Genomic DNA, 18,776 nt, shown 5'->3' on the forward strand with positions numbered 1-18,776 from the left:
GAAAGGCTGGACAGACTTTGGGTCTACCTAGAAAGGTACCAAGGAGGATGAGGCAAGAAGACATTGGACATCTGAGAGTTGCAGTGGATACAAGGAGGCACCATACTCATGAAAACCGAGAGCTTTTATTAAGTGCCTCCCACAAGCCCAACAGCCAGTTCTCCTCAAGCCCCAGTAACCCACAGTCTTACTACTGGATAGTTCAATGGAGCAGGGCCTTGTAGTCCTAGGTAGGACAGAGGGGCCATGACTTGGGTGAGGTCAAGACCAACAGTCTCCAGAGTTCATGCTCTTGACGGCTGTGCCATCTTGTGCTCAAGAGTTCCCAGGGCTGTAGATGATGGTGACTAGTGGCGATGAAGTCCCTCAACACTCCACACCATAGCGATCAAAATGGCGCAACAGCAGGCCAATACCAAGATGCACCGTGCCACCTGCAGTTGTGTGCAGGCGATAGCGGTCAGCCCCACTGTAGATGGTGTCTGCGTGCAGTAGCTGTGGCCCACCACCCACGAAGGCCCGTGCCAGCTGTTCCCGCCAACTGCCCAGGGGCCTCCATGTAGGGCAATCCAGCTGGTGGGTGCCTGGGCTACTAGGCACGTGGCAAAAACCATAGCCAGCAAGCTGGCAGCGGCCAAAGCTGTCCTGGGACCACACCTGGAGATGGAGTCGAGGCCAACCTGCAGGACAAGAGCAGTTAGATAAAGGAGAGATGAAGGGAGGTAGCCACATGCTCCTGGGTTCCCATCTCCTTGAAACCACTAGTGACCTTGGCCCAGTCCTTTTGCCTTTGATTATTGCCTAAATTTCCTCTCTGGGTTCCCATCTCCCATCCACACCTCAGAGTAGTCACAGGGATCTATATAAATTCGCATTACCCTCCTGTTCCAAACCCTTCCGTGGCTCCCCTGTGCCACAGTACAAAGTCCAACCTTTTGAGAGTGAAAAGCCTCTGCTGACTTCGCTTTGTGGTCTCCTCTGTCTCCCTGTGACAGAGCCCACAGTTCTCCCAGCCCCCCTCTCCTCATGGACCTGCTTTGTTCTCCCCTACCTGTTCTTCCCCACTGCAATCCACCTCTCCCCTTCATTAGGTTTCTAGTGTCCTCAAAGCACAGCTGAGCTGGTCAAAGCTCTTGGAGCCAGCCCATCTCCCCCTCTACCCTGGGCCCTTCCTGTTAGGTCCTATTCTAGAAGCTGGGGACATGGCGATGAACACAGCAGACAAAAATTCCTGCCCCGTGCAGCTGACATTCTAGACAACCAACATAGTAAATAAGTAAATTACAGGGTATGTCAGATGGTGATAACTGCTATGGAGGAAAATAACGCCAGGGAGGGAGGGGTGGAGATGTAGTTTGGGGAAGTGGGGGGAGAGTAAAGGAAGCTTTGCTACGAAGGTGACTTTTGGGGATGAGCACCACGGTGTATGACCATCGTGAAGCACTTGGGAGGTAGAGGCAAAAGGATTCCCAAAAATTCAAGGCTAGCCCGGTCTGTATAATAAGTTCTAGGACAACCAGGGCTATACAGGAAGGAAGACCTTAACTGGAAGGGTGACCTTTTGATGCACACTTGGGATGCTGAGGTTCCAGGCTAGCCTGGACTATGTTCAGAGGCTCTATCTGAAAAACAGACAAATCAACCAGGAGGCAATATGTACACAAATGCTTAAAGGGAGCAGGCCATCTAGGCACCTAGGGGAGGGGAGATCCCAGCCAATGCAAAAGTCCTCAAGTAGGAGCTAGCTTGCTGGGGCCAGTGCAGCTAGAATGGGGAGGGGGGGGAGAAAGGAAGAGGTGACAGCCAGATTACACAGGGTCATGTGATGGCAGGGAAGACACCCGCTTTTATCCTGAGTAAAAGGAGAACTGCTAGAAGGTTCTGTACACGTGAAGGAAACAGTCAAACTTAGGTCCTCCCATGCTCGTAGTAGCTGCATGTGGAGTGCAAAATCTGAGGCCTGGGTCTGGGAGCTCGGTGAATAAAGTCTGAAAGAATGGTCCAGCTAAAAGAAGACGGACAAGGGGCACAGGGCAGGAAGGGGTGAGAAATGGAAGTTGGGGTGTATTTCAAGTGGGATTTTAGAGTCAACAGGATTTGGTGGTGGGCAGAATGGGGGATTAAGAAGAAAGAAATCAAGGGGGAAGCCAGCTTAAGGCCAGGCCTGAAGAGATGAAGGTTTATTTCTCCACCTCACCCTCTAATACATTCCCCATCCAGAAGCCAGTGAAATTGTTCGCAAGCAAAATCAGGTCCCCAGAGCCCTCAGGAGATGGTCTCAGTGCCTTGGCAACCAGGGCCCTGCATTCAGCTCCCATGACAGCAGCTCCCTGCCCCTTCCCTCATAGCCATCCACTGTCTGGCTTGTTCATCACCCAGCCTTCTATGCACTCCAGCTCTCTGCCTTGACTCCTCTTCTGTTTTTGTCCTTGGGCCCAGTTAGCTCTTCCTGGCCAGGCCTGTATAGCAAAGCTCCAAAAGTTCTCTGCCCTAGCAGGTCATGTAACCACCCAGAGACTCCTGGGTTCCCCATGGCCTCTGTGCTAGCCCCATCTGAAAACTGGTCTATCTTCTACTTGGAGTGCTGTCTTGATTGGGGAGTCCCTCCTCGAGCCGGACAGGCACAGGCTAAGTCAAGAAACAGCCCTGATAGCTGAACCGCCCAGACCATTTCCCAGCATCTGCCGTGTTTTACTGAGAAAAGCTGTGCCCATGTGATCCCCTCCTCCCTCGTACACTCACTTCCCCTTTGAGCAGGGCCTCTGCTTTTGTGAGCAAAGTCAACAGGCCCATTTCCCGCCCCTCTCCTCATCTAGCTCTCTTTACCCCTTCCAGCCTCCTCATTGCCCTTTACTGGAAGGCAGCCCCCCTCCCACTTGACCTCCCACTTCCTGATATCTCCTCTACTCCAACCTCTGTCACCTTCCACAGGCCTTGGATTTTCTAGAGCTCAAGTCAGGCCTCAGATTTACCTCTCTAGAGGAAGCTGTGCCAGGAAAGAGATTCGCAGAGTATGGGGAACAGGCACAACCACAGTGTTCCGAGCCCAGCTCCTCCAAGTTTGACTGGCCCTACTCCTCTCATTCTTTTTTTTTTTTTAATATTTCTTATGGTTTATTTAACTTTTTATTTTATGTACATTGGTGTGAAGGTGTCAGATCCCCTGGAACTGGATCTTCAGACAGTTGTGAGCTGCCATGTGGGTGCTGGGAATTGAACCTGGGTCCTCTGGAAGAGCAGTCAGTGCTCTTAACCGCTGAGCCATCTCTCTAGCCCCCCCACTCCTCTCATTCTATACCCACCTTGGAGACCTTTGGTGGCAAAGTGCAGGTCTATGGGGTGGGACCAGTAGGCCATATCCCCTATCTGAGGTGTGTCTACCTGTGTTTGGCCCTCTCGTACACCCGACAAGAGCTTCCACGCAGCCCCTGTAATGAAAACCATGATAGATAGGGTTGACAGTGAATAGCAGCCTGCAGAAAAGGAACCCCACTGTGGCTACAAGAGTGTCTTTCCCTGGGGTTGGGGGTTACACAGTGTGAACTCTAGAGCCAAATATCTGGATTCAGATCTTGGCACCAGAAGTACACACTTGCAATCTTGGCACTTTGGGGTTTGAGGTCAGCACAGGCTGAAGTGTGGGTTCCAATCTCTAAAGGAAAACTGAAGGAAGATGGAGAGTGTGTGAAAGAGAATAAATCCTGATACTATTTCGCTGGGCAGTGGTAGCACATGCCTTTAATCGCAGCACTCAGGAGGCAGAGGCAGGCAGATCTCTATGAGTTCAAGACCGACCTGTTCTAAAGAGTAAATTCCCAGAACAGCCAGGGCTATATACAGAAATCCTGTCTTGGAAAACCAATAAATAAATAAATTAATCCTGGTACTATTCACATATGTTTTGTATATTTTGCAGTGTTGGGGATGGAACCCAAGGCACTGAATACGCCAGGTAAGAGTTCTCTAGCAACAAGCTACAATCACCAGCCCCTAGTCTTACTTCCTTTTGTCCATGCAACCTTAGTTAGGCACATTACTTTTTTCAATCTTGTCAGGTGGTGGTGGTGGTGGTGGTGATGGCAAACACCTTTAATCCCAGCACTTGAGAGGCAGAAGCAGGCAGATCTCTGTGAGTTCGAGGTCAGCCTGGTCTACAGAGCAAATTCTAGGACAGCCAGGACTGATAGAGAAACCTTGTCCTTGAAAAAAAAAATCCCCTATCTACAAAATAAGTGACAAATAATACAATCTCATAATTTTAGAAGACTCATAGCAAGTATTGATTTTTTTTATTAATTTATTTATACAGTATCCTGCCCGTAGGTCAGAAGAGGGCACCAGATCTCATTACAGATGGTTATGAGCCACCATGTGGTTGCTGGGAATTGAACTCAGGACCTCTGGAAGAGCAGTCAGTGCTCTTAACTGCTGAGCCATCTCTCCAGCCCCAAGTATTGATTTTTTAAATATCATTCACTTATTAATCTTTATGTATGCTGCTGTGGATGCAACACAGAGCTTTGTACATACTAGGCGCATGTCCTACTGATGAGCTGTAGTCAAAGCATCGATTGCTTCCTTTTTTTTGAGACAAGGTCTCATATAGGTAAGGCTAGTCTCAAATTTTCTATGTAGCTGAGAATGACCTTGAACTTCTGATCCTCTTGGCTATGTCCCCCACAAGTGATGAGATTCCCAACATCATTTCCTTACTAGTCACACCCCACATTTAGAGGCCTAGTTCAAAGACTAAGAAGAGGCTAGGCACCATCCAAGAGCACATCTTGACTCTAGTGAGGAACAGGAAGAATAGTGTCCACACACTGAGCTCTAAATGCCAGTCGCTACGTTAAACCCTCTAGGAAACTGGTTCATTTCATCTGCTCTCTGGGATTCTTAATCCCATCCACCCCACCTCAGCTTTCAGATTCCTCACCATCACCAATGAAGCCCCATGTATGCCATGGCTCCTGTCATCTCATTGAACTCACCTTCCTCTCCCTCACCACCCTCTAGCCTCACTGGTCCCATTCCTGCTCCCTTGCCTCAGGGCCTTGGCAGTGGTTGTTCTGCCTGGAAAGGACTGCAACTGGATGGCCCTATTTCTGGCCTTCTTTATCCTGGGCCCAATTTAAGTGCTGTTTCTGTGATCCCTGACCCCACTATCCCAAATCAGCCCCTATTACATCACTCTGGTTCTTTTCTTCCTAGCATTTACAGTGATCTCATAATTATTCTGTGCTGTGTTCTTCGAGGCAGGGGCTCTTGTCACATAGCCCAGGCTGGCCCCATTACTTGCATGTAAGGCTTCCTGGGTACTGGAATTACAGATGTGCATCATCACACCCAGCCTTTCTACTGGAAGTGAGTGCGTGTGTGAAAGCCTCCAATCACTGGGCTTTCAGAGGGTGGTATAACCCGAGAGAAAAGAATTTTAAAAAAAAAGCAGACAGTATGGTCTGAGTCAGGAGTTCACTGGAGGGTGGGAGACTTAGGCTGGGAGAGGGTACTGGGTATTGGTTAGGAGATGAACCCCCCCCCCCCCCCCCCCGGGGAAGGTACCTGTGTGGATGCCCCACTTGCAGAAGAGGCTGTTTTCAGAGAATCCGGTGGCTCCTATGATCTGTCCGATCACGTGCACTTCAGCCATGGTTCTAGGAGGGGAAAAATTCAGTCACAACCCTGTGAGCTAAGTGTATTATTATTTACATTGGGCAGCTGGAAAAACTGAAGTAAAGAGCGGTACTGTAATTCTAAGCTAATTCCATCAACCCACTGACAAAGCGGTCGCTCTTCACCACCGGCACAAGCCACCTCCCCCAGAAAAGCTCAAGAAAAACGGGGAAGACACTCAGAGGTGCGGGGAGTCTGCACAAATAAACCAAGTTTCAGACCCTAGGAAGCCCCGCCCCTGGATGTATAGCTCCTCCCACACGCGCAAGGCCCCGCCTCTTCGCGGCAAATGAGCCCCTTCAAAACGCGCATGAGTCTCGGGTACAGGCCCGCTTTAGCCCCACCCCTAGGCGCGGCGCATGCGTTATTCCTACCTCCGCGTACTTGACCGTTAGGAGCGAAAGCTACCGCGGGGATGGTAGTTCACAGGCCTGTTCTCCTTCTCTTTGAGGGCGCCGTCGAGGCTAGTCTCGCGCCTCGCCCGGCCCTTCCTGGAGGAGGGAAATCTGTGGTGGATACCTCCGCAGCTGCGCTCTCCGCGGGTGCCCCGGCTGTTGCTGAGGCAACAGCCGGCTCCTCCCCTGGTGCCCGCCCTGCGTTTGATGATTGGCGCTATAGCTGCCCTCTGGGGGCGGGCGTAGTTGTGATGGACACCTTTTCTCGGTTCATTTTGGGAAAACTGCGTAGGTCTCGCTCGCTCCAGCGACCAGTTGCGGTTGTGGCTAGGCAACTTCTTCTAAATAGCAGTTGAGGAAGTTTAAGCGCCAACTGTTTCCTCTCCATATCTTCGTCGTACAATAAGCAGTTTGCTTTCTTAAAAAAAAAAAAAAAGCCGGGCGGTGGTGGCGCACGCCTTTAATCCCAGCACTCGGGAGGCAGAGGCGGGCGGATCTTTGTGAGTTCGAGGCCAGCCTGGTCTACAAGAGCTAGCTCCAGGACAGGCACCAAAGCTACAGAGAAACCCTGTCTCGAAAAACCAAAAAAAAAAAAAAAAAAAAAAAGCAGTGGGGTCGCAAGCCTTTAATCCTAGCACTCTGGAGGCAGAGGCTGGTAGATCTCTGTGAGTTCGAGGACAGCCTGGTCTATAAAGAGAGTTCCATGACAGGACTGTTACACAGAGAGACCTTGTTTCAAAAAAAAAAAAACAACAACAACAACAATAAAACACTTTCCCTGTTCAGGACCATAAGTAATGGGCACCTAAAGGACTCCCATCGTGGGCCTCTCTGTGTGTTATAACTGGAGGCAAAAAAAAAAGGATCTCCGTATTCTGACACCAGAGAAATTGGGAAGTAAGTTTTCTCTTCCGTTTTCAGAGCACCCCCAGTATTCTCAAGAAGTAAGTTCAACTTTCCCAGAGCTACTGCTAAGTTCATTTTTTAACACTTGATTTTGAACTAAGAGGGTGGGGTAAGGATAAATGAGACACGAAGGATGGTTCACAAGAGTGCTTGCTGCTCTTCTAGAGGACAGGAGTTCGGGTCCTAGTATTCTGTAACTCCTACTCCAGGGAGACTGCGGCCCTCTTCTGGCTTCTCTGAGGACCACCACACATGTGGCATACACAAATAATAAGAATGGAAGAAATCCCTTTGCAAAAAAAAGCTCCTTCAGTTTTTTATTTTTTTCACTAGGATACAAAGTTTAAAATTGAAACATTTTATGATGAGTATGGTGGCACTTGAGAGACTGAGACAGAAGGATTGCTGCAAGTTCAAAGCCAGTCTGGGCTATCGAGTGAGTTCCAGTTCAAATCCCCTTTAAAAAGGAAAAAACAAAAAACAAAAACCACTAGACAAGAACAACTTTGTGTGTGTGTGTCTTTGTGTATGTTCAGGTGTATGTTGCATATGTAGAGGCCAGAAGCTCCAGAAACCAACAGCCTCCAAGTCTGTCTGTCCCTCAGAAGCTATGCACAGCTTTTCATTTCCAGTTTTCAGTGTATGTGCTGCCAATACTAATACCACCTTTTTTGTTTTGCTTGCTTGCTTTTTGTTTTTTTAAAATTTGTAAAGGTGCCTGCCAAGGCTGGCAGAGGGCATCTGGTTTCCTGGTGATGGAGTTACAGCAGTAGTGAGCACCCAGTAGGGGTGCTGAGAACTGAACTTGAGTCCTATGCAAGAACTGTCTGTCTGTATGTGCTCTTAGCAATTGAGCAGTCTCTCCAGTTCAGCCGTACAGTATTTCTTATGTTGACTTATTTCATTCACTCAGTAATACTGTCAAAAGTGTTACCCATATTGCAAACTCGTGTCAGAATTTCCCTCCTTCAGAATGCCACAGGGCATCATGGTGACTAAACACTGCATTTTATTCAGGGGGATAAACATTGATGTGGCCCCAGTGTTTTGGCTGCCACTTTGGACATGCAGCCTCTTTGGAACTCTCCTTTGGGTCCTTCTGGCCGTTTCCCTAGAAGCGGGATTTTGGAACCATAAATCCTGTTTTAGCATTTTAGAGGAACAGTCATGTTGTTTTCCATGGCAACTGCAACGTGGTTTCACACCTTGCTTTTTTTCACTCTGGGACTCATCTTGAAAATAAATTTCAATTACCCTTTTCAAAAATAACGTTTTCTAAACGTTCTGTAGAGAAAGGCACACAAGTAATAGATGAACATCTTGATGGATTTTGCAGACTGAATACACCTGATACGAAAGGAAAACAAGACTTGGTGGTCGTGGGGACTGTGGATAGGTTGTGAAACTGTTTCCTCAGAATGGAAACATTCTATGCAGGACAAGGACACATAGGAACCAGGAAGTAGACTGACGAGAGGGCTCAGTTAAGAGTCCTTGCTGCTCTTCCAGACGACCTGAGTTCAGTTCCCAGCATCCATGTCCAGTGACTTATACCTGTAATTCAGTTCCAGGAGAGCTGGCACAGCACCCTCTCCTGGCCTCTGTAACTTACACTCAGACATATACACATAAAATAAAAATATATACATATATTTGTGTGTATATATGTGTATGTATGTTTATGTTCGAATGTATGTATTGAGACAGGGTCTGTCTATATAGCCCTGGCTATCCTGAAACTCACTCTGTAGACCAGGCTGGCCTAGAACTCACAAAGATATGCCTGCCTCTGCTTCCAGAGTGCTGAGATTAAAGGCATGTGCCACCAAACCTAGCTAAAAAAAAAAAAATCTTAAAATCAGGAAGTAAAGAAAATATGTGTGATGGTTTCTCTCAAGCATTTGAATACTTGGTCCTCAGCTGATAGCTGTTGGAGAAGGGTTAGGACATGTGGCCTGGATGGAGGAAGCATGTCACTGCACCATTTTGAGGTAGCACTTTCTGATTCCACCTTGTGGATCAAGATGTGAGTTCTCTCCGCTGCTGCTCCAGGCCCCTGTTGCCATGCCTTTACTTTGCCATTATAGACTCTTACCCTCTGGGATTATAAGTCAAATGAAACTCTTTCTTTCATAACTTCTCTTGGCCATCGTATTTTATCACAGCAATAGAAAAGTAATTAATAACAACATGCAAGGCTTAAAAGGTAAAGGAGAATTACAAGATTCAGGAAAGTCTTGTAAGTTACACGATTCATAAGGCCCTTCTCCAAAGTTATGGAAGGAGTAAACACTTGTATGAAGAGGAGAATTTCAAGTTCAACTGTTTTAGGTTCGGTGATGAAGCTTCAGTGAGTTCATGCTGAGATTTTATTTATTCATTCATTGTTTTTTTTTCCCTAGTGATAGGGGTTGAACCCAGACCCTTGCACATTGCTCTCTCATTTATGTATAACTGTATCACCAGGTCTTTTTACCTTTTGTTCCCCAGGCTGGCCTCTGACTTGCTATGTAGCATAGGATGATTTTGACCTTTAGATCCTCCTGCCTCCATCTCTTGAAGACTGGAATTAGAAGTGTACACTACCTTGCCTGTTTTTATGTAAGGCTGGGGATTGAATCCAGTTCCTGCTAGGTAAGCACTCTACTGAGCTCCATCTCCAACCCTGCCTCATGAGTTTTGCCATTGGCCATGAATGAAGCAACAGAAAAGGCATAGATTTAACATTGCATATTTTGGAGGTTTTTTTTGGGGGGGGGAGTTGAGACAGGGTTTCTCTGTAGCTTTGGAACCTGTCCTGGAACTAGCTCTGGTAGACTAGGTTGGCCTTGAACTCACAGAGATCCGCCTGCCTCTGCCTCCCAAGTGCTGGGGTTAAAGGCATGCACCACCACTACCTGGCTTGCATTTTTTTTTTGAGCATCATGTTAAGGATCATAATACACAGTGAGGAGTTGAGGGTGTGTCTCAGTGGTAGAGCCCCTGCCTAGAATCCCCCAGTGAGGGGCTGAGGGCATGGCTCAGTGGTAGAGCCCCTGTCTAGAATCCCCCAGTGAGGGGCTGAGGATATGGCTAGGGCACAGTTGCCTATTAGTACGCAGGAGTTCCTAGATTCTCTAGCAAAACACACACACTCCACATTTTAGGTCTATCACAAAAATAAGACATGAGACTCAGGGTCTTTCCTGGTCTTTGGGAAGAGGTGGGCCGGGTAGACTCTACAAGGAGGATGGTGGTCATGGTTCTAACTTGACTGGAATTCATCTCTGGACAGCAAGAGGGGGATGGAGTGTCCCTGAGTTCAGTGATCTGATGAAAAACTGAGACTGGTTGGAATTCATACCCTCATCCTGTGAGCCTCAAAGTAAGACTTCCTTTGTGCCAAACACTGTTTCAGGCCCGAGGCACCGCCATAGCAAAAGAGAACAAATCCTAGCCCCTGGGCTGAGCTGATGCTAATGGGAGCAGTCAGGAGCAGCACACAAGCAGAACACGGTGGCAGTTCCTACATGGTGCAAACAACAGCTAGAACAAGGGAAAGGTACTAGTAAATCCCCTCTGGTGAAAACCATTCTGCCCCCTGTTCCTGGCATTACCCCTCCCGTGGGTCTTCCTGCCAGAAGCTTGGGCTGAGCCAAGCGCACTCCCAGACGCCATCTGCTCTCCCCGGGAGTGGGGCCAGTGCCAACTTGAGCGTCTGCACTCCTGGCACAGTGCCCTGGCACCCTAGAGCTAGGGAACTCCACCACGGCCCTACATCAAGCCAGGGAATCCTCCCATCTGGCCAGAAAAGGAGGCAGTGCAAGCTGGGTGGGCTCCCTGAAGGACGAGTTGGCTTGGAGGGCCAGGAGGTTCTTTGTCAGCTAAAAGGACACGAATTATGAATAATACCATCGATAAGCACATTCCACATGTTCAGCTGTTCACTGTGCTTACTTTGCCAGGTTTTGGGTAAATGTGTGGGTATTTGTTGTCATATCTAAGTTGAATCCATATGCTGAACTGTGGGAATGACTAAGTGAGAAAGAGAGCTTGCTGCTAAGTCTGAGTTCGAGTCCAGAAACCCACCTGGTGGAAGAAATGAACTAACTCCTACAAGTTGTCCTACACATGCTTGTTGTAGAAGCACCACACTAAATAAATAAGTAAATAAACGTAATGAAAAAACATCAAAAAATTAAAGATATGGGGGTCAGGAGAGATGGTTCAGAGGTTAAGAACACTGACTGCGCTTCCAGAGGTCCTGAGTTCAATCCCAAGCATTCACATGGTGGTTCACAACCATCTGTAATGTGATCTGGTGCCCTCTTCTGGCCTGCAGGCATACATCATTCATAGAGGTAGACCACTGTATACATAATAAATAAAGAAATCGTTAAAGATTTTTTTAAATAAACATATGTATGTCATTATCATGTCTAGAAGGCTGGGCATATGTCCTGAGTTTTCAGATGAAGAAATAAAGATTCAGAGAGGTGAAGCTCTGGTCCAAAGTTCACACACCAAGTGCCTTGAAATACCTGCATGTGTGTGGAGTGTCAGACCCTGAACCACGGAGCTCGCCTGCATTACTATAGGACCTGGACCACTCCTCGGCCTCTGTCCTCGGGAAGTGTCACTCAACTTTCCTCCTTTGGCTTCTTTCCTTCCGCTGGGATCAGCAAGGGATTCTGTCTTGGGTTACAGTCTGCTGGGTGCAGGTTCCATGTGCTTACCTCGGCACAGGAGCCAGTGTTGTAGCCTCAGTTTCCACATCTGCTCAGCAGGGGTGAAAACGGAGCTGCTGAGGGAAGAGCCCAGCACAGGGCCTCGTGAATTGTGTGCTCTTCTGTGTGCTCTTGGACCAATTACTTCAGTTCTCTGTGTTCTTTGCTGTCGTGAAAAGACGACCATGCACAGTGCTTCTTAGAACTGTTCTGTGGTTGTGAATGTCTAAAGCACCTAGAACAAGTTACAAAGCTGTAGCTAAAGTTACCGTTTTTATTTTTGGTTGTTATTGGACCACCTTTTCTGGAGAGATGGGATTCAGCCAGGAAAGACCTGGATAATGGGGAGGGGGTGCGCTCCATCTTCCAGCCAACAGGTTTGAGCCTGGGCTCAGGGAGAAGAAGCTGCTGTCTCTGGGATCCCCCAGAGTCGGAGTCGACCTTCAAGGCCCCCTCCCGAGGAGCAGCAGAGGGGCGGAGTCTGGGGCTGTAGCTACGCCTCTCCCCTCCCCTGTGCGCTGCGGGGCTGGGGCGCAGAGACCCGACCGCAGCGCAGCTGTCAGACCCCACGCCAGGTACCCTTGAGCCCGATCGCAGGGTTCAGGTTTGCCCATCTCTGGGCAGCAGGGCAAGGTAGGCGTCCTATGAAACCCAAGGCGCCTGGCCGTGGGCGGTGAGGAGAGGAGATGAGGACATTGCTTCTACCCCGGGGTCCTGGCGTTGCGCTGGGGAGGCAAGAAAGGAATGGGGGTGAATCTTTGGCGAGAATCTGGGCTAGGAGGTTTGGAACGATCTGGGGCAGGGGATAGTAGAATGAGAAAGATCTTTCTGGTTGAGTGTGAACAGTACATATGCTGAGCTCGAGGGTGGCGGCATTAATGAATCAGGTGGGCTAAGTGACAGGTCAATAGGGAGATGTGTGGCGCCGTGGAAAAGGGGCAAGGTAAGGTACAGGTTGAGTTGAATAGGTGTGCAATGGAAGCGATGAGAGCTGAGAAGCATGGCCGTGGGGGTGGGGGTGGGGGTCTCTGTATGTTGGAGGTGTTTGCGTTTTGAAATGCTGCAAGGGTGAGGATTGATTGTGCAAGGAGGCTCAGGGGTACGTAAGAATATTGCCGGTTGCAGACACGTTCCCGAGGGGAGCCGCTGTCATTCTCAGCAAGTGTTCAAGGAGACCTTTGGCAGAAAACAGGATGTGGGTGTGGGCGGGCTTACCTTGAGAGGGCCCTGGGAACTAAGTGTGAGGACTATGTGTGTGTGCACTAGGGTGGAGTTCCTAGGTCACTGGGGTAGGAGATGGATGAGCATATTATAGGAGGAAGGGTGTGGGTCTGAATGGGTGGTAAGGGCTGTGAGCCTGGGGATGTAGTGGCAGGGGAGGAGAGGGCTCATGGAACAAACAAGTGTGTAAGACATGGTTTACAGTGAGTGTGCAACAGGTATATAATTGAGAGAATCCCATAATTGATCGCCTGGGACCGTGAATTATCTGTGAGTTAAACAAACCTGTTTTGTTCTCCAGGCTGTTTTTCTATCTGTAAAATTACTCTGAGGGACTTTGAGCTCACTCTGAAGCCAACAGTCAGGGGGTGATGGATGAAGGCAAGATTTTTGAAATTTGAATTTGTTTTCCTGTCTCCAGGAACCCCCTACGACAGCGCCCCTCCCCCAGCCATGGACAACCCCAGCATACAGGAACTCCAGCAACCCTTGCTGCCAAGCACAGCCTGGGACCTCCTGTCCCCCAAGTCTGACAAAGTAGAACTGGGAACCCATTTCCCAGAAACAGTCTTTGTGGAGTCCCTGAGAGACCGGCAGTTCCTTCTCCCACCTCTTTCTTCTGTGAGCGCTGGCCTGGGGGAGCCGGAGACCCCTGACCTTGAGGTAGGGGCTTCGGGCAGCTGACTGTGCAGGGCCTGACTGGGATTCTTGGAATTTTTGTTTGTTTTGTGTTGAGACAGGGTTTCTTTGTGAAGCCAGGGCTGGCCCAGAGCTCTCCGTGTAGACCAGGCTGGCCTTGAACTCAGAGACCTCCACCTGGTTCTACCTCTAGAGTGCAGAGTTTTGTTTTTCTCTAGACCCCTCACCTCGTCCCTTGATCTGTTTGCTGTCTTCCTTCTGACTGAGTTCTCTCATTCCAGAACCCACAAATGCTTGGCTTCTGCTGACCCAGTTTTTCAAGTTAATGTCTTTAATTTTTTAAGTTATTTGTGTGTGTGCGTATGTATGGAATGAGGCCAGGGCACACATGTAGTGGTAGAGGACAATTTTTTTTGGTTTTCTTCTATCAACTTGGAGTCAGATCATTAAGGTTGATGGTCAGTACTTTGCCTTTACCTGCTGACCCATCCCACTGCTGACCTTCCCCATGATTTGAAAGTTTTTTTTAAAAAATGTCGGACTTTTATTTTGTTTTTAAGCTTTTATTTTTATGTGTATGGATGTGTATATGCCAGTACATTATATTCATGCAGTGCCTGTGGAGGCCAGAAGAGGGAGCTGGATCTGCTGGAACTGGAATTATAGATGGTAGGGAGCCATCATGTGGGTGCTGGGAATTGAACCTGGATCCTTCATCATTGCTCTTAACTTAGCTATCTCTCCAGACAGAGATGTGTGTGTGTGCTTGTATTTTCTCGCTATTCAGATCCCCTGGAGTTGGAGGTACAGGGCATTGGAATCCTCCCCACAAGGAAGCTGAGAACCTGACTCAGGTCATATACAAGGGCAGTAACCACTGCGCCATCTCTCTAGTCCCCACCCCTCTTTTCTAAGACAGGGTCTGGCCTTTAATTCATCCTTCCACCTCAACCTCCAAGAATGCTGTCATAGTCCTTGCTCATATTGTGAAACATGTCTTGCATTTTTATTTTACAATTTTTCTTTGAGACGAGGTTTGTTCTTCATGCTGGCCTTGAATGCCTCAGCTCACATTCGCCTTTTGACCTTAGTTTCCTAACTGGAAATGCAGGCCTGCATCATCCATCTGGTTTCTCACTTTTGTGAGATGGTCTCACTGCATAGCCCAGACTAGCCTCAAATTTACCAGATACCCGAAGATGACCTTGAACTTCTGCTCCTCCTGCCCCCACCTCTGTGCTGGGAGTAGAGGCAGGAGCCACCACCCCTGGGTTTCCCATTTTACTCGAGGAAGGCTCTGGTTAAATTGCCCAAGCTGACTTGTAATTCACTCTATAGTCCAGGCAAGGTTTGGAATTTCAACCCTCGGGACTCAGATTTGATTTACTTACTTTGTCCTAGGAAATCTTGTAGAGTTACTATGTGTTGTTCTGTTAAGGAAGAGGGAGTTGCAGACCTGGCCAGATTCAAGGGAGGAAGAACCTACCACACAGTTGAGGGGTAGGGTGGGGAAGGAACATCAGTCACCTCAGAAGAGCTTTTGGTGTACATCTTTAATTCCAGCACTCAAAGCAGTCAGATCTCTGAGTTCAAGGCCAGCCTGGTCTACAGAGTGAGTTCCAGCATAGCCAGAGCTACATAATAGAGACCTTGTCTTAAGAAAAAAAAAGGCACTTGGAGCCAGGTTAAGTGCCTGCCTATAATCTGGGACCTCAGGAGGTTGAAGCTCTTGGCTTTACAGAATAGCCTGGGGCGACACAGGAAGACAACACAAACAGGTGGGGTGGGAAACATCCTGCCAGTTTTACCATCTCTGACTGGCCCTAGCAGTGAAGACTTGAAGAACTACATTGTACCTCTAAGTTCCTGTTCACCATTTGTGTGTCTGGTATATTTGACTGTGTGCTGGTCATTTTGTTTGAAAAAAGTATTTTTAGGATCGATTATTTGGAGGCCTAGAATGAAGGTACCATCTTCCAGAGGATTTGTTTTGCTCCTGCTGAGCTACCTGGAGACAACAGTGAAAGATTTTGGTGTCCTCCCTCCCCCCACAGGTCTCATGTAATGCAGGCAGGCCTCCTGAGCCACCTGCCTCTACCTCCCAAATGCTGGGATTACGGGCACACCCAGCTTTAGGATTTTTGGCTGGCAGGTTTGTCTTAGCAACTCAGGACACTGGAGCGTTCATCCCCCATCTCTCATGCAGGTTCTTTTACACAAGGCAAAGTCTGCCCCCACTTCACAACATCCCATTTAGGGATTACAAGCAATCTCCCCATAGTTGGACCTTTGAGAACGAACTCAGTACTCAGGAGGGAGGGTCTCTCTGGAGACCCGCAGTATCGGGTCTCCCCCCCCCCCGCCCCGCCCCGCCAAGGGATCCGGTAGACAGAAGTTTAAAGCCCACCTTGTTGAATGTTTTTGTCTCCGGGAAGGCCCCAGAGAAGCAATGGTCCTCAGGGGTGATGGGGCAGAGAAGGCAGGTGGGGATATCCCCACCCAGACTCTCTCCTGTCCATAGGACACATCATCCAGTGACAGTGACTCAGATTATGATGGAGGTGGTCGCCTCTCACCTCTTCTGCCCCATGACCACCTTGGCCTGGCGGTCTTCTCTGTCCTGTGTTGTTTTTGGCCTGTGGGCATTGCTGCCTTCTGTCTGGCCCACAAGGTTAGTCTGTATTTGGGACTGGGAGGGTGCTGGGTTTAAAAAAAAAAAAAAAAAAAGGGAAAAAGAACAAGGAGGATCATGCTGTTTGCTGGTGGTGGTGGGGGCTGTGGCTGGAGAGAAGCCTCCTCAAAGAAACACAAAGGCGTAACCTGATATGGTGGTGACAGAAATCCCAGGTAGTCTTGGGAGACAGAGGAGGAGGTTCAAGGCCAATCTAGCTACAAACTGAGATCTTGTCTCAAAAGAATGAAGAGCAAAGGAACAGAGCTGAGGCTATGGCTCAGTTGGCAGACTGCTTGCCTAGCACGCATGAAGCCCTTGGATTTGATTGGCCCACAAATCAGAGATGGAGGCAGGAAGACCTAAATTCAAAGATATCTTTGACTACAAAGGAAGCTCCAGGCAAGCCTGGGCTACCTAAGTCTCTGTCACAACAAAACAAATGGAGGAAGGAAGCTGGGGGGGGGGGGGCGGGAGCCAAGATGCTGCCAGGAGCCTAGAGTGATGGCAGCTTTGGACAACCAACCCCTGTAAGACCTGGGAAGCCAGTGAATGCCGCAGGTTTCCCTCACTAGTAAATGAAATAACCCCTATCTCAGGGTCATTGTACAGATTAACTGAGTGAGAACACAGGCATATATTAGTGGTATGTGGCAACACTTGTTTTTTTGGGTTTTCTTTTTTCCAAGACAGGGTTTCTTTGTGTAACCCTGTTCTCAAACTCAGAGATCCACTTGCCTCTGTCTTCCAAGTGCAAGGATTAAAGGAGTGGTCACCACCGCACAGGGAAACGTTCTTTTATTGGTTGCCCAGTTGGTGCCCCAACTACAGTTTTGGACTAGCTGAATGAATTAGTTAAGACTGGGATTGTGGAGAGCCACAGGAAGCAGGGTGGAGTGTCAGGGGACACTTTGGTTACCACTGCCCACTGCCTCTACAGACCAACAAGGCTTGGGCCAAGGGGGACATCCAAGGGGCAGGGGCCACTTCCTGCCGTGCCTTCCTGCTGGGGGTCCTTGCCGTGGGGCTGGGCCTGTGCACATATGCAGCTGCTCTGGTGACCCTGGCTGCCTACCTTGCCTCCCGAGACCCGCCCTAGCTGCCCTTCGGCTCCCACTGTGAATGCAGAGGCCAGAGGCCCCCCAGTGAAGCCATGAGAGGAACGGATGATCCTGGTGCAAATGGTGGTGACGGAGAGGACCACAGCATCCAGAAATGAGAGTCTGCTACTTTCCTGGCCACCCCCACCCAGAAGGAAGCAACGTGAGAGATTAAAGAGTCCCTGAAGCCAAACCCAAGTGTCTGTGTCTTTGGGTGTGTCCAGGGTGGACTGGTGTGGGTGCCCTAGAGTAGGAAGGACTGACCAGCAAGGTCAGCCTCAGGCTGTGGCTGACATCAGCCCTCAGAGCTTGGGGTGTGATACTGCAGTATTTCCTTCTCCACAATAGTGACAGCAGAATTAGAGCCAGGCTTCCAGGTCTCACTTAACCTTTCCCTCGGGCCAAGAAAGGCCCAAAGAATCCCAGGTGTGTGTGGTGGCTTGCTGCTTCCCTCTGAGCTCTTCCCACAGCAGAACCAGTTGTCCAAAATCAACAGGAAAGTGTGGTGGTAGAGCCAGACCTTGGAGCCATGCTTAGTAACTAGTAACTCAGGAGGCTAAGGCAGGAGGATCACAAGTTCAAGTTGGCCTAGAGATGAGCTTAGCAGCACTCTTGCCTAGTACATACGAGGTCCCAGGGGATGAGCCAGCCATGGCAGCTTAGTGAGACTGACACAACAAACAAAAGAAGCTGGCACTCCCAGTACTCAGGAGAGGCAGGAGGGTCTACAGATCAAGTTTCCAGGCCAGTCAGGGCTGCACAGTGAAACCCAGTCTCGGGGTGGTTGTGGTGGTGAAGAAGACCAGAGGCATGGCTCATCAGTCAATGCTTGTTCAGAATTCACAACTACCCGAGTTCAAACCCCAGAATCAGCCAGGGGTGGTGGTGCATGCCTTTACTCCCAGTACTAGAGGAGGAAGAGGCAGGAGGATCTTTGTGAGTTCAACGCCAATCTGGTCTACAAATGAATTCTAGGACAGTCAAGAGCTACGTAGTGAGACTGTCTCAAAAAACCAAACAAGCCTGGTTGATGTCTTTGATCCCAGCACTTGAAAGGCAGAGGCAGGTGGATCTCTATGAGTTTGAGGCCAGCCTGGTCTACAGAGAGAAACGCAGTCTCTAAAAAACAAAAACAAAAAAAGTTTTAGAGTTACCAAAACAAGAAGAAAATTGTACCTGGGCTTCAATGATGTGAACATAGCTTACCAAATGGCCTTCCAAACCCACTTCAACCAAGTCCCTGGAGAATGGGCCTCCAACTCAGAGCCACTTGCCTCTGCCTCCAGATTGCCGGGACCAAAGGTGTGCACTAGCGCTGCCTGGCTATGTAAGGGGTGGGTCCCTGAGGAAACAAAGAGCTGGTGGTACTGAGTAAGTGAGCAGTTTGCTTAGCACTTGGCGGGACACAGGAGTAACGGCAAAATGAGGCCTGAGAACATCAAGTAATGAAGAAGCAGGGGTTTGG

At 49.1% G+C, this 18,776-nt stretch overlaps 2 protein-coding genes across 4 annotated transcripts; one reads left to right on the forward strand and one right to left on the reverse strand.

Moving 5' to 3' along the window:
* Window positions 1-106: 106 nt before the first annotated feature.
* B9d2 (B9 domain containing 2) lies at window positions 107-6,251 on the reverse strand. Its single transcript, XM_048440908.3, has 4 exons — window positions 6,048-6,251; window positions 5,563-5,654; window positions 3,303-3,428; window positions 107-680 (listed from the first exon to the last, which is right to left on the reverse strand). The coding sequence occupies exons 2-4, from the start codon at window positions 5,648-5,650 to the stop codon at window positions 367-369; spliced, it is 528 nt and encodes a 175-aa protein (XP_048296865.1). The 5' UTR covers window positions 5,651-5,654; window positions 6,048-6,251; the 3' UTR covers window positions 107-366.
* A 5,927-nt stretch (window positions 6,252-12,178) lies between these two features.
* Tmem91 (transmembrane protein 91) lies at window positions 12,179-17,504 on the forward strand. 3 transcript variants are annotated; one of them, XM_087907608.1, is made up of 4 exons: window positions 12,179-12,313; window positions 13,323-13,564; window positions 16,062-16,211; window positions 17,152-17,504. In XM_087907608.1, the coding sequence occupies exons 2-4, from the start codon at window positions 13,355-13,357 to the stop codon at window positions 17,308-17,310; spliced, it is 519 nt and encodes a 172-aa protein (XP_087763734.1). In that variant the 5' UTR covers window positions 12,179-12,313; window positions 13,323-13,354; the 3' UTR covers window positions 17,311-17,504. The 3 variants fall into 3 exon arrangements, with proteins under 3 accessions (XP_087763734.1, XP_087763747.1, XP_087763740.1); XM_087907621.1 differs by having other exon boundaries at window positions 17,300-17,504; XM_087907614.1 differs by having other exon boundaries at window positions 12,198-12,255.
* The last annotated feature ends 1,272 nt before the right edge of the window (window positions 17,505-18,776 follow it).

The sequence above is a fragment of the Myodes glareolus genome, chromosome 1 (genome assembly GCF_982192425.1).
Source record: "Myodes glareolus chromosome 1, mMyoGla1.1, whole genome shotgun sequence".
In the NCBI taxonomy this organism is placed as follows: Eukaryota; Metazoa; Chordata; class Mammalia; order Rodentia; family Cricetidae; genus Myodes; species Myodes glareolus.

Excerpts from the sequence above, each read along its gene's own strand:
- B9d2 (XM_048440908.3), bottom strand. The coding sequence starts at position 5,650 with ATGGCTGAAGTGCACGTGATCGGACAGATCATAGGAGCCACCGGATTC. Across the intron at positions 3,429-5,562 it reads CAAGTGGGGCATCCACACAG|GGGCTGCGTGGAAGCTCTTG; the intron begins GTACCTTCCCCG and ends TTTTCATTACAG. Across the intron at positions 681-3,302 it reads TGCCACCAAAGGTCTCCAAG|GTTGGCCTCGACTCCATCTC; the intron begins GTGGGTATAGAA and ends CTTGTCCTGCAG.
- Tmem91 (XM_087907608.1), top strand. The coding sequence starts at position 13,355 with ATGGACAACCCCAGCATACAGGAACTCCAGCAACCCTTGCTGCCAAGC. Across the intron at positions 13,565-16,061 it reads CGGAGACCCCTGACCTTGAG|GACACATCATCCAGTGACAG; the intron begins GTAGGGGCTTCG and ends TCCTGTCCATAG. Across the intron at positions 16,212-17,151 it reads CCTTCTGTCTGGCCCACAAG|ACCAACAAGGCTTGGGCCAA; the intron begins GTTAGTCTGTAT and ends CTGCCTCTACAG.